General features: G+C 35.4%; 1 protein-coding gene across 1 annotated transcript in view; it reads right to left on the bottom strand.

Moving 5' to 3' along the window:
• The window catches only part of LOC123531537 (cysteine-rich motor neuron 1 protein-like), a 114,583-nt gene that overhangs the window by 63,282 nt on the left and 24,262 nt on the right, over positions 1 to 27,039 (bottom strand). The window contains exon 2 of the mRNA XM_053553272.1: positions 7,662 to 7,907. Coding sequence (XP_053409247.1) covers positions 7,662 to 7,907 — 246 coding nt within the window. The remainder of the gene's footprint in view (positions 1 to 7,661; positions 7,908 to 27,039) is intronic.

Raw genomic sequence — 27,039 nt, forward strand, 5'->3', positions numbered from 1 at the left:
AACACACAACCATTGTCCTACAACCTGCTGGCATTAACACATTTCTAACACCCAACCATTGCCTTAAAACATAGCTCAAAGTGTATGAGTGGTGCTATTTCCTTCAACTACTCTCACTGTTGTATCATGAGTGTAAGAGAATCAACTGCTGACACTGTTGTGTCATTAATGTTTGAAAGGTGCTATTTCCCACAACTACTGTCACTGTTGTGACATTAGTGTTTCCCTTAACTTCTAACACTGTGGTGTCATTAGTGTTTGAGAGGTGCTATTTCCTTCAACTACTGTCACTGTTGTGTCATAACTGAGAGGTGCTATTTCCCTCAACTACTGTCACTGTTGTGTCATAAATATTTGAGAGGTGTTATTTCCCCCAACTACTGTCACTGTTGTAACATTATTGTTTGAAAGGTGCTATTTCCATCAACTACTGTCACTGCTCTGTAATATAAGTAGTGCTGGAAAGGTGCTATTTCCCTCAACTACTGTCACTGTTGTGTAATTTAAGAAGTGCTGGAAAGGCGCTATTTCCCTCAACTACTGTCACTGTTGTGACATTATTGTTTGAAAGGTGCTATTTCCATCAACTACTGTCACTGTTGTGTAGTTTAAGTAGTGCTGGAAAGGTGCTATTTCCATCAACTACTGTCACTGTTGTGTAATTTAAGTAGTGCTGGAAAGGTGCTATTTCCCTCAACTACTGTCACTGTTATGTAATTTAAGAAGTGCTGGAAAGGTGCTATTACCCTCAATTACTGTCACTGTTGTGTCATTAAAGTAGTGTTTGACAGGTACTATTTCCCTCAACTACTGTCACTGTTGTGTCATTAGTGTTTAAGAGGTACTTTTTCCCTCAACTACTGTCACTGTTGTGTTATTAAAATAGTCTTTGGAAGTTGCTATTTCCCTCAAACTCTGTCACTGTTGTGTCATTAAAATAGTCTTTGAAAGGTGCTATTTACTTCAACTACTGTCACTGTTGTGTCATTAAAATAGTCTTTGAAAGGTGCTATTTCCTTCAACTACTGTCACTGTTGTGTCATTAAAATAGTCTTTGAAAGGTGCTATTTCCCTCAACTTCTGTCACTGTTGTGTTATTAAAATAGTCTTTGAAAGGTGCTATTTACCTCAACTTCTGTCACTGTTGTGTCATTAAAACAGTGTTTGAAAAGTGCTATTTCCCTCAACTTCTGTCACTGTTGTGTCATTTAAGTGAGAGGTGCTATTTCCCTCAACTACTGTCACTGGTGTGTCATTAGTGTTTGAGAGGTGTTGTTTCCCCAACTACTGTCACTGTTGTGACATTATTGTTTGAGAGGTGTTATTTCCCCCAACTACTGTCACTGTTGTGTCATTAAAGTAGTGTTTAACATGTGCTATTTCCCTCAACTACTGTCACTGCTGTGTCATTGATATTTGACAGGTGTTATTTCCCTCAACTACTGTCACTGTTGTGTCATTAAAGTAGTGTTTGAAAGGTGCTATTTCCCTCAACTACTGTCACTGTTGTGTCATTAGTGTTTGAGAGGTGTTATTTCCCCCAACTACTTCCACTGTTGTGTCATTAAAGTAGTGTTTAACATGTGCTATTTCCCTCAACTACTGTCACTGCTGTGTCATTGATATTTGACAGGTGTTATTTCCCTCAACTACTGCCACTGTTGTGTCATTAAAGTAGTGTTTGAAAGGTGCTATTTCCCTCAACTACTGTCACTGTTGTGTCATTAGTGTTTGAGAGGTGTTATTTCCCCTAACTACTGTCACTGTTGTGTCATTAAAGTAGTGTTTGAGAGGTGCTTTTTCCCTCAACTTCTGTCACTGCTGTGTCATTAAAATAGTCTTTGAAAGGTGCTATTTCCTTCAACTACTGTCTCTGCTGTGTCATTAAAATAGTCTTTGAAAGGTGCTATTTCCTTCAACTACTGTCACTGTTGTGTTATTAAAATAGTCTTTGAAAGTTGCTATTTCCCTCAACTTCTGTCACTGTTGTGTCATTAAAACAGTGTTTGAAAAGTGCTATTTCCCTCAACTTCTGTCACTGTTGTGTCATTAAAGTAGTGTTTGAGAGGTGCTATTTCCCTCAACTACTGTCACTGGTGTGTCATTAGTGTTTGAGAGGTGTTGTTTCCCCAACTACTGTCACTCTTGTGACATTATTGTTTGAAAGGTGCTATTTCCCTCAACTACTGTCACTGTTGTGTCATTAAAGTAGTGTTTATAATGTGCTATTTCCCTCAACTACCGTCACTGCTGTGTCATTGATATTTGACAGGTGTTATTTCCCTCAACTACTGTCACTGTTGTTTCATTAAAGTAGTGTTTGAAAGGTTCTATTTCCCTCAACTACTGTCACTGTTGTGTCATTAGTGTTTGAGAGGTGTTATTTCCCCCAACTACTGTCACTGTTGTGTCATAAAAGTAGTGTTTAACATGTGCTATTTCCCTCAACTTCTGTCACTGCTGTGTCATTGATATTTGACAGGTGCTATTTCCCTCAACTACTGTCACTGTTGTGTCATTAAAGTAGTGTTTGAAAGGTGCTGTTTCCCTCAACTACTGTCACTGTTGTGTCATTAAAGTAGTGTTTGAAAGGTGCTATTTCCCTCAACTACTGTCACTGTTGTGTCATTAGTGTCTGACAGGTGTTATTTCCCACAACTACTGTCACTGTTGTGTCATTAAAGTAGTGTTTGAGAGGTGTTTTTTCCCTCAACTTCTGTCACTGTTGTGACATTAAAATAGTCTTTGAAAGGTGCTATTTCCCTCAACTACTGTAACTGTTGTGTCATTAAAATAGTCTTTGAAAGGTGCTATTTCCTTCAACTACTGTCACTGTTGTGTCATTAAAATAGTCTTTGAAAGGTGCTATTTTCCTCAACTTCTGTCACTGTTGTGTCATTAAAATAGTCTTTGAAAAGTGCTATTTCCTTCAACTACTGTCACTGTTGTGTTATTAAAATAGTCTTTGAAAGGTGCTATTTCCTTCAACTTCTGTCACTGTTGTGTCATTAAAGTAGTGTTTGAAAGGTGCTATTTCCCTCACCTTCTGTCACTGTTGTGTCATTTCAGTAGTGTTTGAGAGGTGCTATTTCCCTCAAGTACTGTCACTGGTGTGTCATTAGTGTTTGAGAGGTGTTGTTTCCCGAACTACTGTCACTCTTGTGACATTATTGTTTTAAAGGTGCTATTTCTCTCAACTACTGTCACTGTTGTGTCATTAAAGTAGTGTTTAACATGTGCTATTTCCCTCTACTACTGTCACTGCTGTGTCATTGATATTTGACAGGTGCTATTTCCCTCTACTATTGTCACTGTTGCATCATTAAAGTAGTGTTTGAAAGGTGCTATTTCCCTCAACTACTGTCACTGTTGTGTCATTAATGTTTGCGAGGTGTTATTTCCCTCAACTACTGTCACTGTTGTGTCATTAAAGTAGTGTCTGAGAGGTGCTATTTCCCTCAACTTCTGTCACTGTTGTGTCATTAAAATAGTCTTTGAAAGGTGCTATTTCCTTCAACTTCTGTCACTGTTGTGTCATTAAAGTAGTGTTTGAAAGGTGCTATTTCCCTCAACTACTGTCACTGTTGTGTCATTAAAGTAGTGTTTGAAAGGTGCTATTTCCCTCAACTACTGTCACTGTTGTGTCATTAAAATAGTCTTTGAAAGGTGCTGTTTCCCTCAACTTCTGTCACTGTTGTGTCATTAAAGTAGTCTTTGAAAGGTGCTATTTCCCTCAACTTCTGTCACTGTTGTGTCATTAAAGTAGTGTTTGAAAGGTGCTATTTCCCTCAACTACTGTCACTGTTGTGTCATTAAAGTAGTGTTTGAGAGGTGCTATCTCCGTCAACTACTGTCACTGTTGTGTCATTAAAGTAGTGTTTAACATGTGCTATTTCCCTCACCTCTGTCACTGCTGTGTCATTGATATTTGACAGGTGCTATTTCCCTCAACTACTGTCACCACATGTTGTGTAATTTAAGTATTGTTTGAAAGGTGCTATTTCCCTCAACTACTGTCACTGTTGTGTCATTAAAGTAGTGTTTGACTATGAGGTGTTCAACAAACTCAAATTTGTTTTTACAACTTTTTCTTGTACAGAAAACTATCACCTGTTACACTGCTATGTATAGGGAAGTATTGCAGCACATTCAACAATTGTCTGCCAGCTGCAAATACACATAATGAAACTTCTAACACCCCTTACATATTTTTTGCAATATCTTTTACATTACAAATAGTATATTTATGAATTTTTTTCACATGTTTAGAACAATATGTTTAAAATAATATATTAAAAACTCAATGAAACTGAAAAAAAGACTATGATATCTTTTCATTCATTCTGCTACTTTAACTCAATTTCAAAAAGTCACAAAAATACAGGTAAATGTCTATAATTAATAAATGAATTTCGTTACAATGTAGGAAAATCATGATAAAAGCAAAATGACTTCTCTAAGAAAAAAAAATAACTGTGGCTCAATATTTGATCACATATCAGAAATAATACAATATCTTATATTATCTATCACTCAATATCTTCATGATATTTCACATATTATCAAAAGCAAAACATTCTGGTGTATTTTGAGACTTGTTTGTCAGATGCCGATAAACACACCATTCTTCTTTGAGGTGTTGCCACAAAATAAATCATCCTTTATCTGTTGCTAAAGAACCAGCCTGTCTGTTCTTGTTTTGGAGAGACCTGTGAGTCCGCCTGTTCTTTTTCTTGGGAGACCAGTCTGTTTGCTTTTGTTTTTGGGAGACTGCTCTGTCTGCTCTTGTTTTTAGGGAGACATGCCTGTCTGCTCTTGTTTTGGGGAGACCAGTCTGTCTGCCTTTGTTTTTAAGAGACCAGTCTGTCTTCTCTTGTTTTAGGGAAACCAGTCTGTCTGCTCTTGTTTTGGGGAGACCAGTCTGTCTGCTTTTATTTTGGGGAGACCAACCTGTCTACTCTTGTTCTGGAGAGACCAGTCTGTCTGCACTTGTTTTGGTGAGACCAGTCTGTCTGCTCTTGTTCTGGAGAGACCAGTCTGTTTGCTCTTGTTTTGGGGAAAATCAGTCTATCTGCTCTTGTTTTAGGGGAGACCAGTCTTTCTACCTTTGGTTTGGGGAGATTAGTATGTCTGCTCTTGTTTTAGGGGAGACCAGTCTGTCTGCCCTTGTTTTGGGGAGACCAGTCTGTCTGCCCTTGTTTTGGGGAGACCAGTCTGTCTGCTCTTGTTTTAGGGAGACCAGTCTTGGGGAGACCCAGTCTGTCTGTCTTGTTTTAGGATAGACCAGTCTGTCTTCCCTTGTTTTGGGGAGACCAGTCTGTCTGCTCTTGATTTGGGGAGACCAGTCTGTCTGCCCTTGTTTTAGGGGAGACTAGTCTGTCTGCACTTGTTTTAGAGGAGACCAGTGTTTTAGGGGAGACCAGTCTGTCTGCACTTGTTTTAGAGGAGACCAGTCTGTCTGCCCTTGTTTTAGGGGAGACCAGTCTGTCTGCTTTTGTTTTAAGAAGCAAGTATTCAGGTAAACACCCTAAATTGCTAGTTTAACAGAAACACTTGTTTAGCAATTTGAACACCAATAAGGAAAAGGCAGGACCTGATGAAATGTGAAAGGTCATCAAAAAGGTATTTCACTCATGTCCAAAATGCCGTTAAATTTCATCGTAAGTTTGAGCAGTGACATAATTTGATCTCAATTATATTGCAATGTCATATTTTATGAACTTTTCATTCCATTTTAATATTTCGAATTGAGCAATTACATAAATCATGACAAATAGAATGATAAACATGCACTATAAATTATATGCATAAACCACAAAAATAAAATATAAGGAGAAGGAAAGAGAAATTCAAAGACACTCCAGGAGATGACTTTGTAAATGAAGACCGACACAATCAAGTCTGCACCTTTTCGATGTAAATACGATACCACTATTGAATGCTTCAAATGAACACATGCCAAAATTGAGATCAAGTCCCACTTAAACAAAATTGTGTCTATGTCAATATTTTGATAGGCAAAAACATGGGGGAGATGAAGATTGTCACTCTAAATTGACATTAATGAATATGAGAGGATTTATGAAGTTAAGAACGATCACTTGACAATTGTCTGACATATAAACAATTATGCATACATTTATCCAAGCATGGGGGCTAAACACTTGGAGAGATCTATAAGAAAATTCGTGAAATATCTAACAAAAATTTAAGTATCTACTTTAAAAATCTGTATGGTTAAATAAACAGCAATCAACTGCAATGGCCAATGCAACTACATAACAAGCTGTTGCAAGAATCTGAGGTAAATAAAGCTAAATGAAGGAGGTTTTGGTACAAGAAACTGAGGTATATAAAGCTAATGAGGGAGGTTTGAGTACAAGAAACCGAGGTAAATAAAGCAAGTGAGTGAGGTTTTGGCACAAGAAAATGCGGTAAATAAAGCTAATGAGGGAGGTTTTGGTACAAGAAACTGAGGTAAATAAAGCTAATGAGGGAGGTTTTGGCACAAGAAAATGAGATAAATAAAGCTAATGAGGGAGGTTTTGGTACAAGAAAATGCGGTAAATAAAGCTAATGAGGGAGGTTCTGGTACAAGAAAATGAGGTAAATGAAGCAAATGAGTGAGGTTTTTGCACAAGAAAATGCGGTAAATAAAGCTAATGAGGGAGGTTTTGGTACAAGAAACTGAGGTAAATAAAGCTAATGAGGGAGGTTTTGGTACAAGAAACTGAGGTAAATAAAGCTAAATGTGGGAGGTTTTGGCTGAATAAAGCTCAAATGAGGGAGGTTTTTGTACAAGAAACCGAGGCAAATAGAGCTAAATGAGGGAGGTTTGGCACAAGAAAACAAGGTAAATAAAGCTTATGAGGGAGGTTTTAGTGTGAGGAACTGAATAATGTAACTTGAAAGTACAACGTCTTGGTTTCTATTGATACTGATCTAATACCTGTGGAAAGGGGCATTAGTTGCATGTATGTACATCAGATGAGCACAGTGAAACAATAGGGTAGGCAAAAAAACTCAATTTTTTGTGCTCCAAACAGTAAACATAAAGAAAAAATGAGCTACCTAATTAACTGAACATTTAAACAAAGCGGTCAGTTAAGTTTTTGACTGCTTTTGTAGCTTAGTGGTAGAATCCTGCTGCGTGCTTTAAGGTCATGGGTTCAAAACCTGGCTGCAAAATACCAATCAGTGAAATATGGTATCATAAGCTCTCTTGCTTGCAACTTAGCATTAACAGATAATTTGACTTCTCTTCTCTCATACCCTCATGGTGATGGAGACCATCAGAAATAAGGTGCTGAATGGGATTACCAGTAATATAAGTTGCAGAACTTTGCCCCAATAATCCACCTTCAATATACATGTATTACTACAATTCTCAAACAAATAATTACCCTACCATAAAACACATTCTGATAGAAATTTAGTATATTCAAAGCAACAAAACCTGTGCCATAACTTTGTCAAAAGCAAATTCATATTACTGAAATTTTTCTGAGCAATCATCATTGCTGAAGGAATATTCCTGCAAAGTTTCCTCGCAATCTATGCACATTTGACATTGCCAGAGCAAAAAGAAAATTTAGCGTTTTGATAGTTTCAGGCTTTGTACCTTGCTGAATATATGTCTGCTATAATATGTGATAACTTACCAGAAATTTTACAGTGATAGAGATCACAACACGAGCCTGGTCGCTTGTTGCTATGACGAAGTATTTGTGGTGTATGTCCTGCAGCACACCTCGGTTCCTTACATATCATATCACATCGGCATTCATACGTTGTTTTACAACATGCCGTCTCCTCCTGAGTACTGTTGTATACGAGAATGGAATCAGACGGACATCGGTGGGTTACGATAGAATCACAGGCTGAGGTATCACAGTCGGGGGAAATTTCTGAAAATACATTTCACAATTTATGAAACATTCAATAGAAGGAATAATAACAACCTGTTTCTATTTTTCATTTTTTCAACTATGATGTTAAAGACACAAAGCTAATAAAATTTATAATAGTACAGGACTCCCTATATAAATCGAAGTTTGTGCTGTATGAACGGTTTATATTCATGACATATTCACTGGGCTAAAAAGCAAAATATTTAAAAATAAAAGCTGTCCTATAACATATTCAAAACACTAATTGAATGGCTTGCTGGTCAACAGTCAAATCTACTAGCCTTTGGTCCTTCAGGCAATAGCTTTGACTAATGACCCACAAGCAATTCACTTAGTGCTATTAGCACTGACTGATAACACTGTTGTAAAGATAGGTAGGATATTTTGGATCAATATTGTCTTATATCTTCTTATATCCTCTGTATTTCAACAGGGTATTTAATAGGATTATATTCAAAAGCATATCTCAAAACTTTGTTTTTAATATGTCATTAACCTTAGCTAAAAGTAGCCTTTTTAGATAAGAGTAGATATGTAAAATAATTTGATTGTTAAATTTTTCTTGCTTATCTGACAACATCAATCTTCATACTACACTTAATTGACAATAAAAACCAAGATGACTATATGATATGATAATTGACTCTCGTTAATACATGATGGTTCAATTACATTAGTCTAAAATGACATTTACCTTTTTAACTATGAGGCTGCAACTTTAAAACAAGAGGCCTAATTGGGCCTAAGTTGCTAACCTGAAGAGGACCTTAACCATCCATACCTGTCAAGTCTGACGCTTGAATCGTGATTCTCACGAATTCAAGGTTTGATCACGACTTAACGAATCTGGAGCATTTTCTCATGCTTTCTAAAAAAATCAGACCAAAAAATTTGTGGACCACTTATTTTCTCTATTAAATTTGCCATCTGGCATCGTTATTTTAAGACAGGATGAGACAACAATAAACAGAAAACACATGTCAAGTGTCATTTTCAATGTACTGATTAGGTAACGGACCTGCCGAAACTGGTTCTGGCCAGTTTTTGCTTTAACCGAAGCTTCCCGAGAGAGATAATGTACCAATCAAATTGATGCGTTTAATTTCCGAGCCAATTACGTAAATCATCGATATTGACTGACTGGTTACTATTATGCTATTCGTGGACGTTGCATTGTCGGAAAAGTATTAGAACCATTCGCGCACTTGACCTTGGCCGACACTAAAAAAAAAACATGAAGATGCCAGAAAAAAAGAAGAATTATTCGTCAAAATATAACAACGTGTGGGAACTGGAATTTCCTTGGCTTAGAAAAGCAGACAATGGACCAAGTCTTGCTTTCTGCAAGCTATGTAGAAAGTAAGTTGTATGCACAACCATTTTTCCGGAGCAGGTTCAAACCGAAAGTACATTTCAAATCGAAAGTAGAATATGTAGATCAGTGAGACGTTTTTGTATTAAACCTTTAGGTTCATAGATACATTTTATATCACGGCTGTAATAAAAACTCAAAACAGTTTCAAAACAGACAAAATCACATTTTTTATCTTTTTTTTTTTAGAAAACTACATTTTCTTGTAGATCTATCATGGAATAAGATTAAACAAAAAAATCATGTGTTTTCCATATAGAATGTGTTAAAGCAAGGCAAAAAAGGGTGGACCTGAAATTCATATTAATGGCCTCAGAAAGCACCAGAATGCATATTTTCATGTAAATTTTAAAAAAAATTTCTTGGGGGAGATCACCCCACCCCCCCCCCCCCCCCCCAGAGGGAGGGGGACTCCCAGTCCCACACCCACCCCCACTCACACAAATCTCACTCTTTCATATTTTGGAAACTTGACAGGTATGACCATCTGACCCTTAAAAGGGCCAAACATCCCAAACTGAACAAGTTTATGAGAGAACCTTTTACTGATGCTTAGCAGACCAGGTAAATTGATGAAGATTCATTGTGTGGTTCATGATAAGTAGTCACTAAAAGGTGTTTTTATTTTTAGCTCTAGCAACACCTAAAAGGGGCCAACTAACCCATCTGAACAAATTTTAGAGAGGACCTACAAACCAAGCCCAATGAAAATCCATCTAGCCATTCATTAGAAGATTTAGTTGTTTAAAAGTATTTCTAGTTCTAGCTCTAGCAGCCCTTAAAAGGAGCCAAGTGTTCCCAATTGAAAAAGTTTGGTAAAGAGCCTTATAATAATGCTACAAATCAAGTTTGATGAAGATCCATCGAGCAGTTCATGAGAAGAAGTCTTTTAAAGGTATTTCTATTCTTAGTTCTAGTGGCCCCTAAAAGGGACCGACTGCTCCCATTTGTATAAATTTGGGAGAGGACCTTATAATGATGCTACAGACCAAGTTTGATGAAGATCCATTAAGTGGTTCATGAGAAGAAGTCTTTTAAAGGCATTTCTATTTTTAGTTCTAGTAGCTCCTAAAAGGGGCCAAGTGCCCCAATTTGAACAAAATACGGAGAGGACCTTATAATGATGCTATAGACCAACCTTGATGAAAATCATTCCAGAGGTTCATAAGAAGTTTTAGAGGTATTTCTAATTTTGTCCCTAGTGGCGCCTAAAAGGGGCCATGTCTCTACATTTGAACAAATTTGGGAGAGGACCTTATAATGATGCTATGGACCAAGTTTGATGAAAATCCTTCTAGTACTTCATAAGGAGGTTGGCCAGGTGCCCCCATTTGAACAAAATTGGGAGACGACCTTATAATGATGCTAAAGACTATGTTTGATGACAACCCTTCAAGCGGTTCACAAGAAGAAGTCGTTTCAAGGTATTTCTATTTTTGGCTCCCCACCTTTGGAAAACATGGGAAAGGACGTTATAATGATGCTACAGTCCAAGTTTGATTAAAATCCTTCAAGCAGCTGACATGACAAGAAGTTGTTTAAAGGTATTTCTAATTTTGGCTCTAACAGCCCCTATTGGAAGAAATTTGAGACAGGGCCTTCTAATGATGCTACAGACCAAGTTTGATGTAGATCCACAAAGCGGTTCATGAAAAGAAGTTTTTTTTAAAGGTTTTTCTATTTTTAGCTCTTTCCGCCCCCCAAAAAGTGGCTAAGGTGAACCATTTAAACAAACTTGATAGAGGTCCATGCCAGGATGCTACTGACCAAGTCTGATGTAATTCTGAACATCAGTTTCAGAGGAGAAGATGTTTAATTAAAAATGTTGACGCAGGATGATGGACGATGGAAGATGGATGCCGGAGTATCTACCTTAGATAATACTAATAGGATTCAAATTAACATAATTCTACAGCTTTGCTTGATGCCAGTTTATATATTTTAAGGATGTATCTACTTTAACGACTTTAATATACTTAAAGGACTTTCATACTTTAAGACTTAATTTTCTTACTTAAGGACTTTCATATTTTAAGGACTTATGAACTTTAAGGACTTACATACTTTAAGGATTTACATATTTCAGGACTTTCATATTTTAAGGACTTGCATACTTTAAGGACTTACATATTTAAAGAACTTTCATACTTTAAGGATTTACATACTTTATTGAAAACCTCCCTTTAAAACTCTTCAAGAGGCCTCCGTGGCCGAGTGGTTAAGGCCACTGACTTCAAATAACAAAATTTCAATCTCTGTGATACACTTATGGTCAAAACTAGTTTTTCCTTTTTTTCATTGTTTCTTCAAGTACACAGTTTCATTTAATTTAAGGACTTTTAAGCATTTTAAGAGTCAGAAATAAATTAAGTACTTTCCACGATATTTGACTTTTTTCAGGACTTTTTAAAAAAAGGGCAACAAATTTCAGGACTTTTTAAGACTGTATGAAAGTAGTACAGACAAACCTTTCTAGGATCTTGATCTCTTCCCACAAAAACTTGAATATAACCTTGCTCCTACCCTAATAACAATATTTTACAAATTCTTCTCCAGTTTGACTTGACAAGTTAATTTTATAACATTTATTTTGCTTTAATTTTTCTCGTAATAACTCCCCTTTAATGTGAAAATATTTAAAAAGCTGTGTACTTCATTAATCAGCAGCACCATGAGAAAACCAACATAGTGCATTTGTGACCAGCATGGATCCAGACCAGCCTGCACATTGGCGCAGTCTCTTCAGGATCCATGCTGTTCGTTAACGGTTTCTCTAATTGCAATAGGTTTTGAAAGTGAACAGCATGGATCCTGACCAGACTGTACAGATGCACAGGCTGGTCTGGATCCATGCTGGTCGCAAATGCACTATGTAGGTTTTCTCATGGTGCGGCTCATTTGATTTCAATAGAATTTTCAGTTTTACATTTCCATATGATAGATACTGGGATATTTCAACAAGATTTATCAGAAAGCAAGTTTTAAAACTGCTTGAAGCCTCTTTCTTTGACAAAAGGGAGGTAATAATAATTTTTGGATATAATTCAAAACAACTTAAACACTTTACTGCAAAAAACTTCCTAGCCGGTAATAAATGTGCAACAGAAAACATAAATCTTGATCTCTAATTTGATTCTGTTTCCTTCTGCAGTCAGATCTAGATTATCAATGAATTTACGATATGATATGTTATATAAATCTCTGAGAAATTACCCTGTATTACATTATCAAATAGAAAGGAAAGTTTTAAGTTCATGCAAACAACAAGAGGCCCTGTTTATATGTACAGCATATGTAAAACACTAAATACCCTCCAATGAGGCCCTGGTTATCATATTATTATTTATTATTATTATACCAGATTTATATAGCGCCCTTTTCATGATAAACACGTTTCAAAGGCGCTTTACAGCAACTGCAGCCACACAGGGCGCGAAATCATCCTCTACTAGTACAGACACAGAGCGATCTAACCAGAGGGACAGAGTGAGACAAAGCCCCCACAGAGAGATCAGAAATCAGATACAGGCTTGTCCGGCTAACTTAGCCTAGCTCGTTGCGAATAGACAGCCTGGTTCTTTAACGTGCCCAGTGTATAGCACTGATACACGCAAGGATTGCTCGGGTTCCTGACCAGTACACCTCTAGCTGGATGGGAAACACTGAAAAGCGTTTCTGAAAATTCCCGAGTAGCTGCCGGGGATCGAACCCCGACCTCAAGATTGGAAGGCCAGTGTGCAAACCACTGAGCTATCCGTCCACCCATATTGGCATAAGTCATACACTAGAGCCAAATGTTTTAACAAGGTAGTTTCAATTTTTTTTTTCAAATCAAGCTTTGCATGCAGTGATACAGTCTTCATAAAAGATAGTCTTGTTGGACACTCAGAAAACATGGACCTAATAATAACAATGTCTCATTGAAGAACTAAGATTCAGTGTAGTCTTGCCTCGGATGTTTGTAAGGGTCAGTTACCCATATGTAACCTACATCAATACATTATTGTATGGCGAGAGTATATAGGACCCCAGTGGTAAATGTCACGTAGCAAGACCAGAACTAAGTGCAGCTGTAACTGCGTATCAACACAAGAGTTTCGTGCCGAGACAAAACAATATCATTAGGTGAAATGGAAAATATTACAAAACAGTTTCAGTTGTTTTGAGAAACAATTTATTAATAATGAACTTAGAGAAAACTTAATGAACCCTTTAAATATTTCTTGATGACTTCAAAGTAATTAACAACTGTGGTAAACAACATCTTGACTGCAAATAAATAAACCACAAGTATTCATCAACTTTACAAATCTGCAAAAAAAATCAAACATTTGACCCCTTTATGCAAGACAGCTGACAAATAGACAATAATGCTGTGAATTTTAAACACATTTTTATGTAAATTTTCAATGCAACAGCTTGTGGCCAAAACCGATTTGTGGGAAAACTAAAATTATTTGATAAGTGAATTTTGCTATAATCATTATCAACATAATATTTTTTAATAATCTACTGTTAGGAAGTATTCAAATCTATGATTCAAATGATGCAAAAGTTTTTCACTATTTCAGTTATATATCTCTATATAATTCTATAATATAAGTTTGTTGAAGCATTTTATATTCTCCGTAAACGAATTGTATTGACAACAGCAAATACAAATTGAATTTTCCAAGTTTAAATTGTAAAACGCGTGTATGCCCATTTTTCAGGTGAAAATATAGTTGATACACTTGAGGGATGTTTTTTGCAGTACTCTTTGCCATCAATGAGGCTCCAGACATTCGTGTACAGTATGATTTAAGTGCATTCAGCAAGACTTAAGTGTATTATTCATGAACAGCTGCGTTTGCCACTGGCTGTTTGATTTTGCATCAAATGTTAATTATACTGTGGTAAAATGCTGCAATAAACTCTGTTATTTCAATTTAATGTTAAAAGTAATGATCAATGTCTATTGATAAGTAAAAAGGTAAGACAATTTCACTGCAGAACGACTTCTCCGAGGTATTTATTTAACTCTGATATAGTTGAAGCTGACCAGATAACTTTTAAACCATGCAGTTAAGTCATAAAACCAACTAAATGACATCGTAACTCTTGACATCATAACTCCGTAAGCCATTAATGGTACTGAATGCAGTAAAACTTCTGGCATGCATTTGAACAAAACCATTGAATATTCTATACCAGTTCTTACAAATATTAAATATTGAAGTTTATCTTTTTTTTTGTAACTGAACAAAATTATTAAAACCTTTCGCTGACACTGTGAACCAGTAGACTAAACTGGCTAAAATTAATAAAGCAGATATCCAAACAGAGAATGTAGAGAAATACTGATACTAATTTCAGGGACGGACCGATTTCTAATGTTGGCAAAACTTGTGGTCCAACCCTTTTGTATTATCGCACCTTTGCAAAGTTACTGAATATTACTTAATGTACAGTAGTATTATATATGTGTTGATGTATTGGTAGTTTGCTGTTGTATATATATTTACATATATGTATCTGTATATTATTGTCTTAATGTACATTTACCATAATGTCTTTTGTGATAATTACAATAAAATATGATTAAACTAAACTGATACTACTTTCAGTGTTTGAACGTATACACTGTAAGAACTACAAAAGAAAGTAATAAGACAGCACACGGTATTCAAACCTATGTTTTGTTTTGTTATGAAGGTTTAACATCACAACGAACGATTTAAGTCATATTGCCACTTTTTCCAGCTTTTGATGGTAGAGGAAGACCCAAGGTGCCACTCTGGGCATTCTTTCATCATGAACGGGCACCTTGGTAGGACCGCCAACTATCCGTAAGTCAGCTGAATGGCTTTCTCACATGAAGAATTCTGCGCTTCAAGAAAAGTTACAAACCCACATCAGTGTCAGAGGGCCCAGTGCCCACAGAGGCCCCTTCAAACTTATGACAAATAGGGTATATGCAAAAAATAAGAAATAATAAGAAATTTAAAAACAAATATGGCAGCCGCATTATAACCAATGTCATTATGTTCTTTTAAAGGAATTGAATGATTTGGAAATGCATTAAAATAGGCATTTTAGGAATAATTATATCAACTTAAACACTGGTTTTAAAAGGCATAGGAACAGCTTAAAACAGAATTTCACACTGTTTAAAAAGTAATTAATTAATGTGCAAACAGTTGCAACAGATGCTTGAATAAAGTCTCCTGACTGGCAGCCAACTTTTCTGCACAATACCAACCACTGTATTGGACTAATTGAGTGATGCAATTTGGTCTAGTACAAAAACATTTTAACTTTTATTATTTCAATATACTGAAGAAATAAAAATGAAATATCTGAAGTAAAATTAGGATATATAAAAATCACACTAAATAAATTTACAGGAAAAAAAAATGAGATAAACTGTACTTGTAAACAGTCTATGTGTAGATGAAATGGGATAATCCACTAACAAATGATGAAATGTTAAAATTTCTTTTTGATGTCACAGTGATAAATATCTGATCAAATGTGAAAAAATTCAGTACAAAAAGGGAGATAATTCTAAAAATATTAAAGATAGATATCCGATTATTTTGCATGTCATGTAACCACATTGCTAGTATCATTGCAATATGTTAAATTAAATTGCCAGAGGTTATTGTCAGTGTTAAAAAAATGTGAAAAAATAAATGGGAATAATTTTATTATTAATCAAGGCATAATTATGGTCCTTGTGTTTTTCACTATCTCTCTTTGATATCTAGCAATGTCTCGAACAAATTACATTAAATTTCATTCAGGGGATTGAAAATTATTGTTTTAAATGTTAAAGCATTAAATTTTAAAGAGGCAAATTCAAAACAGAGTTAAATTGGTTATTGTACAATATAACATTGTGTAAGTGTAACATTAATCTCCCTTGTGGAGACAAACTTTCATAAAATACTTCAGGACATATCACTACTACTAGACAGGCAGACAAGACAAAGTTATACAATATATCCAACTCCCAGTCACTTGTTTGGTTTGGATTTAGTTATACTAACCATTTTTAATAATAATAATAATAATAATAATAATAATAATAATGATAATAATGAAAATATTTGCACAAGTCATGCTCTTCTAGTCTGATACTCTTCAATAATGAGGTAACATACAAGTCTATGGCACTTTCTTTCACAATATTTTATGAAAACTGAGAACTGCAAAATTTTAATATATATATAAGCAAAAACTGAAGCCAGGCTGTTTGCACATAATTTGCATGGCTTCAAAAGACTGGTGCAATGTACAATTATTAACTTTAAATATTAAACTTCTTTAAGAAATCTGATGCAGGCACTGTGCATACACAAAATTTGCATTTTATTTAGGAATAACATAGACACTTGCAATGGATTATACCAGCAAAATAAATACACTTTGAAGATGAGGTATGTACTTATACAACTACAAAGTTTCGCTTTTTTTGTTGTTGTTTTTTTCGTTACCAGCAGCTTATTTTGTATTAGGATCCAAGATATAAATGTAGGCTAAATATTTGGGTATTTATATTTAAACTTCTTAAGAAGTATTTCTGTAATGCCATTATCAGTTAATTATGTAGACTGCTTGCAGTTGCAGCTTGAACTATTTGAGCCACCTGTTGTGTGTGTTTCAATATAATTGACAATGATATATCCTGTAATTAGAATGAATTATTTATGTCCATGAACAAACAGTTGCTAAAGGTTTACCATGGTGCAGACATTAAAGTCACTCATAATCCCATCATGCAACATTCTGTTGCAACACTAAACTCATCTTTTATTTTTACTTGACTTTCAACATTTTTTTAAGAAGATCCTAATGGAACCAACTTTATAATACTAAACTGAAAAACCTAAAGCTAAACAGGTTTAAGTAAAATAATTATCACTGTCTGCTTTCAAAGTATTAGGACCATGGCTAGAAATACTAAAATTTCATGGTCTGTGATGTTTTGTTACTGAAATAATAACTTGGTAATTGAAAAAAGATTTTTGTTTAGATACCAGAATGGCTAAATAGGGGGCTTAACTTCATTAGAATGAAACCAAGAGTTATGGAACTTAAATCATTCAGCTAGTATTATCATGGAGAAGTCTTTAAATACTTGATGAGAATCATTAACCCATGGAGTGTCACCTGAATGACACAGGAATCTGTATAGCTCCATGGTGAGCCTTTAACCTTTAGCCTGCTGCTGGCACATGATTCTGCCTTTGTGACCAGTGCAGACCAAGATCAGTCAGTAAATTTTCAGTGAACATCCCTATGAATAATAGATGGTACTGCCAAAATTGAATGATAGACCAGTTCATTTTAGAAATTTAGCGGGTAAAGGTTAAGCAACCAAAAGGCAAGCAAGCAAAAATAACAGCAGTCGACAGTCAAATGAAATGTGCACCGGCAAAGCTTTTCCATAAAATGAACCTTAACAAAAATCCCATAATAGTAAATAATCAGGAATTGAAAGTTTATCTTTTACATTAAAATTAATGCACCCGGAGTCTATAATAACTAAGAATATTAGCATCACCTATATTCAGCCAATGTTTTGCCACTTGTTGACAAAGGACATAAAAGTAATGAAATGGAGTTTGTATTCTTTTATTTGAATGCCCCAGTTAAGAAGAAAGTGTGCTGTTTATTCTTGTTTAATATAGAATATCATGACATCAATAACACTGTCACTTTTTGGCAAATGTTTGTTTTCTACCTGTTTAAGCCAGGAGTCAATGCCCTTTGTGGCTCTGCACTTGAAAAAAAAATCATTTTCACTACAGGAAAATTGATGAATATGTTATCATAACTTTATAAATAAAATAATTTAACCATTTCAAGTACAATTCAAGCAATAATTCAATTTCAAGTTTTTATGACTGATCTAGGTGTGTTTAGATCAGATTAGACAATCTGTATCTAAAAGTAATTTCATGTTTGACTCGTTATTAATTTTGATGCTCTGTACCACCCGGTAGGGTCTCGCTTGGTCCATTGCACTATACTGTAAATTACGGAGAGAAAAATCATTGACAAGACAGAAGAGAGGCTATCAAACTGAGTAAATTAACAGCTATAATAGTTTATTTTCATCTTTCTCACCTACAATATTTTCATCTTAAAGTTAAAGTATGCATCCACTAATAGATAACATTTCAATGCCTGGTGACCCCATTGTTTTTGGTATGGTTTGAAAGAGCTGTGTCTGCTGAACAAGAATTAGTAAAAAAGACAACCATTATAAATAATATGCAAGAATCACTACAGTCATGTTTGTTGACTCTTACACTGTAACAACTGGATTTCTGTTGAAGAATCTTAAAGGAAAAAAATAATTCTGTAACAATTTTTTGTTTTCTTTTTCAGAAGACAATACAGTCTTTCAAATGATACCAAAATTATACGAGCTTACCAAGCATCAATATTTGATATATCTTAATAGCACTGTTATATAGAACTTGCTTATTTATGGATCAGACACTTTAACATCTAAATTTCATGTTAATCAACATTTCAACAAACAAATATTTACAATAGTTATGCTGTATTAAATTTGTATTTATAATTACGTCAAACAGGAATATGAGTTTAAACACTGTCATAAATTGCACAGATTAATTGTATGATTGCGTTTTTGCAATGATTTTGTGATGAGAGTCAAAAAAAAATAAATGAGCCACACCATAAGAAAACCAACATAGTGCGTTTGCGACCAGCATGGATCTAGACCAGCAGTGTGGTAAGGATACACGCTGTTCGCTTTCAAAGCCTATTAGAATTAGAGAAACTCAACAGTTAGCGAACAGCATGGATCCTGGCCAGACTATACGGATGCGCAGCTGGTCTGGATCCATGCTGGTCGCAAACGTAGTATGTTGGTTTTCTCATGGCGCAGCTCATTAATACACACAATTCTCTGTCTATTGACATTATCTGACAGGAAGACACTGCCATTGTTCAAAATACACATCAGGCTAATTTTGACACATAAACTGCTATTTTTGTATGAAATTCATATCTCAATATAAAGTTACAGCATACAAAGTTTTACAGATGCCAGTTCATTCTGTCAGGTTAAAGCAGTGCACATATCCATCTCAAGATTCAACTTGGTTCAATTAACAATAAACACCACTTTTTGTCATCTAATCTAAAGAATTATGAAATAAAAGTTACAAAACCATTACATATCAAATAAAACATTTATGAAATGCTATCTGTCAGAACTTAAATTATAAAATATTCTATTACATAACACACATTTAAAACATATATTCAAAATATAAACAGGATTCTAGAACTTAGATTTAGACATATAAAAATATTATTTTATACCACTATTGATATTTTGTATTTCAACAAGAGTACACTTATCGTTCATGAAACTGACTAAACAAATGAGCCAAACCATGAGAAAACCAACATAGTGCATAGTGCATTTGCGTGACCAGCATGGATCCAGACTAGCCTGTGTAAGAGTTCAGATGCAAGAATTTGTCAATGATCACATCATTAACCATTTACTGATTAATCAGCACATCAGTACAGACAGGTGATTTTTGTATGTATCTACAAACAATAAGGCAACAACAAAGTGCATCTGACTTCAAGAAGCATGGACACTAACTCTCACTGAGAAGAAGAGTCAAGAATATTGTATTTGGAAAAGAAGAAATGTTTCAGTTATATCTTTACAATGTTACTTAGATTTAATTACCAAAATAATATCACCTGTGGTAGTTGTTGCGACTATGGTGGTAAGAAAGGCAAAACAGCTGTAAAATAACTAAATTAACTGTTGTTTGATGCAATAAAAGTCTATAATTGCCTTGTATAATATGTCGTACAGTACTGTGGCCCTGTAGTAACCAATAACCAAATTCAGCCTTTCTACGTTCTCCTGATTTCTATATTCTCTTAATTTCTGCATTCTCCTCATTTCTACATTCTCCGGATTTCTACATTCTCTTAATTTCTACATTCTCCTGATTTCTACATTCTCTTACCCTTATGAAAAACCTTCCCTATTGTCAGTATATGGTCAGTTTATGTCTAGTGTGTTTCTACTGAATAATACTCTAAAATCCAGTTACTTGCCAGCCTATTTCCAGAGATGACAATAAACTGATCCAGTGTGTTGCCACTGAATAACCATCATGTGTCCATGTACTTGTCAGCTAATTTCCAGACCTGAAAACCAGCTGTAAAATTTAACTTCCAGTCTGCTGTCAGTTTATATACAGTTTGTTGTCAGTGATGTTTGTAATGACATTTTAACAAAATTTCATTGAATTTTCATATAAATTTATTTGAAGGAGCTAAATTATATAGAGGTAGCTGGAAATAAAACACTGACAACAAACTGGTATGCAGTGTCAATCTGGCAACACACTGGATACACAACTGACAACAAGTGGCTTTTTGGACTTTCCAGTCTGTTGTCCTTGTATTGTCAGTGCACAGCCAGTCCACTGGAAATATTTCTCTTACAACTTACTGGCATACTGCCAGTGTGTTGTCATTGTATTGTCAGTGTATAGTCAGTCACAACATGCCAGGCTCTCTTACATGGACAAGAGAAACACTTTAGCAAACTGGAATCATTATTTAAAGTTTTGACTAAATTCCTTTATGCAGTACAAAGTTATGAGCACTTATACACTAGTGTGGCAGATGGACTAGTTTTGTTTGTTTGTTTTGGGTTTAACGCCGTTTTTCAACAGTATTTCAGTCATGTAACAGGGGGCAGTTAACCTAACCATTGCTCCTGGATTCTGTACCAGTACAAACCTGTTCTCCGCCAGTAACTGCCAACTTCCACACATGAATCAGAGGTGGAGGACTAATGATTTCAGACACAGTGTCGTTTAACAAATAGTCACAGAGAACATAAGCCCCGCCCGAAAATCGAACTCGCAACCCCGTGATCCGTAGATCGACGCTCTACCTACTGAGCTAAAGATGGACTAGTATCCCAATATATCACTTGCTACTCAGTGTTACTAATCTTATTTATTTCCCCCTAGGAAAATTGTCTTTATTACCATTGTATTGTCATAGCATTGTCAGTGTAGGGGAAGTTTGCTTCCAGTTTAGTGTCAGTATGTATTTTTTTCTATTTATCTTTAATAATGTTTAATATGAATTTTAATGTGACTTAAAACCTTCATTTGCTTGTGAGTCAATTTTAATACCAATTAAGATTTGCAATATTTCAATTATTAATAATATAATATTGAAACAAAGGAAATCTGACCGAGATTATCGTAACTTTGCAAGTTTAATTTTACAGGATAGTGAAAATACATGACTTTTAAATTTTCTGTATCTGTTTAGCACAAATACTTGTTGCGGACAGAATCTGTGTTACAATGAAAACAAGTAACTGTAAAATGATGAAAAAGTACCTTTACAATGTGCCCATCAATGCTGGAAAACTATTGAAAACTGAAAATAATTTTGGAGGGAAAACGCAATACTCGGCCATTTTGATAAGGTGTCTTGTAATATTTGTTTTGCTGTGAAAATTGCTAAGATGGGTATATTGCCAGTGTATTGCCAGTGTGTAGCCAGTGCATTGTCAGAATCTGCTCTGAGTAAATTTATATCCACTGTACTGTCAGACAGACAGAAAATCCATACAATATTGTCACTTATGTAATTTTTATCTCGACTATTCAAAGAATAGTAGAGTTATTGGACATGCCCGTATGTTTTTTTTTTTTTACAAAATTATGGCCTTTTTTCGACTTAGAAGGTTAAGATTTTGTATGTAAGCTGGTATCTCAGTACTGACTTATGGGAATGGATTGAAACTAATTACACACTTGTTCACTGTCATGATCTGACATGCACTAAGCAGGTCCCATAACTCTACTATTTTTTCTTTTTTTTTCAAAATTATGCCCCTTTTTCCAGATAGCATTTTTTGCTATGTTTTTGTATGTAAGCTGGTATGTCAGTACTCACTAATGGAAATGGATTGAAACTTCACACATTTGTCCACTGTCATAAGCTGATATGCACTGTGCAGGTTCCATAATCCTGTTTTTCATTTTTACAAGATTATTCCCCTTTTCCAACTTCTGTCTTCATTCAATTGACAAGGCTGTTGAGGCATTGCTGTCCTCCAACAGCTCTTGTTTACAATTCCAGTGTGTTGCCATATCAATTTGATTATAGAAATTATGTTTTTTATTTCCAGTTTCTTGCCATTTTCCTGCCAGATTTCTTCCAGACACTTGAAACAAGCTGACAATATTGTCATATAGTTTGCAGGTTATTCCCAGAAACTGGAAATAATATGGAAATAGTGTCCATGTTATTTTCAGCTAGACTCTTTTTCTTGGAAGTTTATTCCCCTATAGGTGTCAGATTATTTCCAGTTACCTTTTTTTTTGACAGACTGTTACCAGATCATTGACAGTTACCTTGCAGCTTAATGCCAGCATGTTTCCATATTTCATTTTCGTAAGGGTAATAATTTCTACTTCTCCTGATCCCCGGCCGCGACATACCAAAGACGTAAAAAATGGTACTAGTAGCTTCCTCGCTTGGCGCTCAGCATTAAGAGGAGAGTGCTAGGACTGGTCAGCCCTGTGTCAGTATAATGTGACTGGGTGGGGTATCATGCCACGTGTCTACGGCGTGATATTCCAGTGAGGCAGCACTATAAAGTTGGACATTGTGCTCACTGCTACAAGTAGGCACCATCGTTTATAGGACTGAAAAATTGTTGAAAAAAAAGTTAAACCCGAACACACACACACATTCTCCTGATTTATGCATTCTTCAGTTGTTCAGGAGGCCGTGTTTTTGTATAAGAGATCTGCATAATTACACAAAAATTGCAGACTGTCCATACCACATTTTATTTAAAAATGAGAAGCTACAACCAGTCATGACAAGACTGACCTTGCATTTAAAGTATCAGTTAAAGATAATTAAGTGAAAATAATTACAGTGATGCTTCAAAATTATTGTAAGTTTACAGTATTTTTACAATCTTATAAACATTATAAAGAATTCTTCAACAGATTAAAAAGATATCAGCTGATATGATAATGGGGCATCTTTAGACTGTGTCTTAGCACCTTTTGTTCCCATTTTAAGCTGCTGGTATTAAATTTGCTCACACTGCCAATAAACAGGTCTTAAATTTGCTTAACGGACTCTGTAATAAGACTAATGAAGTATTTTTAAGCAATGAATCTGGGGTATTTTGGGATACAATTACATAATGACATTTTAATAGCATTGTTGCTACTGTTGGGCCAACAATACAAGCTTCAATTAAACAGTGTGGCCTTTGAATGGATAGTGGGGGGAAATGTCATAAAATGGCCAAATGGGTGTTAAACCCATACCTATGATGTGGCATATAACAATACCATTGCACAACTTTAACACTGTCAATGACAACAAGCCTTTTATAGGGCAAACAGAACGATCGTATATCACAAGATAGAATAATTGCAAAATGCAAAAGTGTTACAGCAAAACACAACATGATATTTAAGCATCTTTGTTACTATTAGTTTAATTTTATCAGTTTTTAGAGCAAATATTCTAGAATAAATCTTAGTAAATGTTCTAACAACTCAACAAAAGATTTAAATAACTTGGAGTAGCAGTAAGCACTACTTAAGCAAATGATTTTAGACTTATATTCAGTGGTGAAAAATTACTTCCGTCTTGAAATAAATTAACAGCCATTTGCATAATTTGAGTAAGTGTTCTCTTATAAACTTAATTCCCTGGCAAGTAGAACAACAAAACTTTTCAGTATTTTAGAAATTTGAATGTTCTTTTTTTACTTCCTATACCTAGACAATAAATGTTATTTATAGCTAACTGTAAAGCTAACAGCGCAGAAGTTTAGTGACTTTTTCATCGAGAAAATTGAGAACATTAGGAATGATATTATTTCGCATAGCCAAACTGATCGTGATTCAGTAGACTTGCATTGTCCAGAACACCAAGAAGTAGCAAACTGTCTTATTGATTTGGCTCCTACAACGATAGAAGAGGTAGAACAAATTATACAAAAATCTCCAAACAAATCCTGCGAACTTGACCCTTTACCAACATGGCTTCTGAAGAAATGTCTCGATGAGCTCTTGCCGCTGATAACAAACATCATAAATACATCAATGGAATTAGGTTATGTACCAAAAGAGTTTAAAAGTGCTAGGATAAGACCCCTGCTTAAGAAACCAGGTCTTGAACCAAACATTCTCAAAAACTACAGGCCTGTATCTAACCTCCCTTTCATTTCAAAAATCTTAGAAAAGGAAGTAGATGCGCGTCTTGAGCGGCACTTGAGTGAAAATGAGCTACATGAGGGACTGCAGTCTGCTTACAGAAAGTTTCATTCAACTGAGTCGGCTTTGATAAAGGTACAGAATGACATCCTCACATCTCTCGATCAAAATTCTGTAACAGTCCTCGTGCTACTCGATCTTTCTGCGGCTTTCGACACGATTGATCACCAAACACTGTTACACCGGCTCGAACATCATTTTGGAGTCACACACAAAGCACTTGCATGGATGTCATCATATCTTAGTGACCGCTATCAAACTGTATGCGTTGATGGTGAGTTGTCGACGCCTACGTTGATGAAATACAGTGTGCCCCAGGGATCAGTCCTTGGTCCAAAGAACTATATCATGTACACTAAACCCGTGGGTGCCATATGCAGACGTCATGGACTTCTTCATCATTTCTACGCTGATGACTCTCAATTATACCTATCTTTTAAGCCGATAGAGGCTGTGGCCAGAAGTGAAGCTTTGCGCCGCATTGAGAGCTGTCTGACTGAAATTGTCTCGTGGATGAATTCCAACATGCTGAAGCTCAATGCTGACAAAACTGAGGTAATGCTATTGACATCAAAGCGTAACTCCAAGTACATTGATGACGTTTCTGTGAAGGTCGGTGATTCTGTGATAAAATCCACGAAATGTGTTAGGAATCTTGGAGCAGTATTTGACAGCGGTATGGATATGAACAACAAGTCAACTCGGTGTGCCGGGCTGGGATATGCACAACTTCGCAGAATAGGTCACATCAGACGGTATCTTACCAGTGATGCCACAAAAACCCTTATAAACAGCCTGGTTACTTCACGGTTAGACTACTGTAATGCCTTGTTAAGTGGTATACCAAACAGCACACTTAACAAGTTGCAACATGTCCAGAACACTGCAGCTCGCGTAATCACTAAGACGCCCCGTCGCAATCATATAACACCGGTTCTGAAGGAGCTTCACTGGTTGCCAGTGAAATACAGGGTGCAGTACAAGGTTCTGACCCACACCTTTAAGGCGTTACACAATCAGTCCCCTGCCTAATTTAGGGATATGCTAGAAGTGTATAAACCGGTCAGGACCCTAAGATCGCAAGACACGCTGTCACTGGTTATGCCAAAATCTAATACCATGATGTATGGCAATCGCAGCTTTTCGTGCACTGCTCCAAAGCTTTGGAACTCTCTTCCTGTCAAAATCAGGAAGCTGACACGCTAGCTGCTTTCAAAAGCCTGCTCAAAACCCACTTTTTTGTACAATATTTTGTTAACTGACCGATACATTTATTTTTTTTTATCTTGTTTTTTTTTTAAATTATACTTGTTTTCATTCATGATTTTGTTAATGTGGAATGCATTATCTTTGTATACGTATTTGTTTGTATTTTTGCAATTTATTCTGTAAAGCACTTTTGAACGTGTACAAGTGCATGAAAAGAGTGCTATATAAATGTGGTATAATAATAATAATAACTGTAGTGTTCTGAATTTTGGTAATTACATATAAAAAACTGCAACCAATCTAATATACACTTACTGAATGATTAGCCAGTCAACAGTCAAAGCTATTACCCAAGGTCTTTCTAAGGACCGACGGCAAAAATTTTGACTATTAACTGGCAGTTAATCATGAGTTTTATTAAATGAGATTAGAAATGAAATTAGTTTTCAGTTTTATTTTTAAATTTTTCACTCAGTAGCTCAGTAAATATATGTTAAAAATAGACTGGTCATATATAGCACAAACTATGGACTGGCAATATATGCAGGGAGTCAGGTAATAAATACTGAAACTACTGAATCTTATTAAGTAGCACATAGAAACATAATTTCATGATTTAATGATTTATAATTTTAAAATGGAACATTTTAAGTCTACTTGGCACAAATAAGCACCAACAAAATTTCTTCGCAAGGGCTAAGATTCTGCTATCAAACCCCTTTTTGAACATAAGAATATTAAAATTACATCTTTCATTATTGTTTCAAATGCATGGCTTCTATGCAATTCTGCTTCAAAAATGCATTGCTAGGGAAAAGTCTAAATGCAAATACTGAAAAATAGTTTGCCAGACATATTCAGTAGCAACTTGAATCTCCTTTTTAGCTACTTCACAAGGAAAAATGTATGAAGATAGAGTGCCTGAATAGTAGTAAATAGATACTGAAAAGTCATCTTCAATTAAAGTAATCTTGTATTGGCATTCCAGTAACAGCTGTATATCTGCATTGTTCCAGCTAATGTGCATACCTGTCACTGGAAGTTTCTGTCTATCTCCTACATCTGCACAACATATCTCTATATTCTCCCTGTGAATTTGCAGATTAAATGAGAAATTTTGTTAAATCATATATGAAGATATCCGTTACAAATAAGAATTGTTAAAAATGGTCACCCAACACAATGAAAATGTTACAACGGTAGTGGAAATGCA

This window comes from Mercenaria mercenaria, chromosome 1 (genome assembly GCF_021730395.1).
Source record: "Mercenaria mercenaria strain notata chromosome 1, MADL_Memer_1, whole genome shotgun sequence".
In the NCBI taxonomy this organism is placed as follows: Eukaryota; Metazoa; Mollusca; class Bivalvia; order Venerida; family Veneridae; genus Mercenaria; species Mercenaria mercenaria.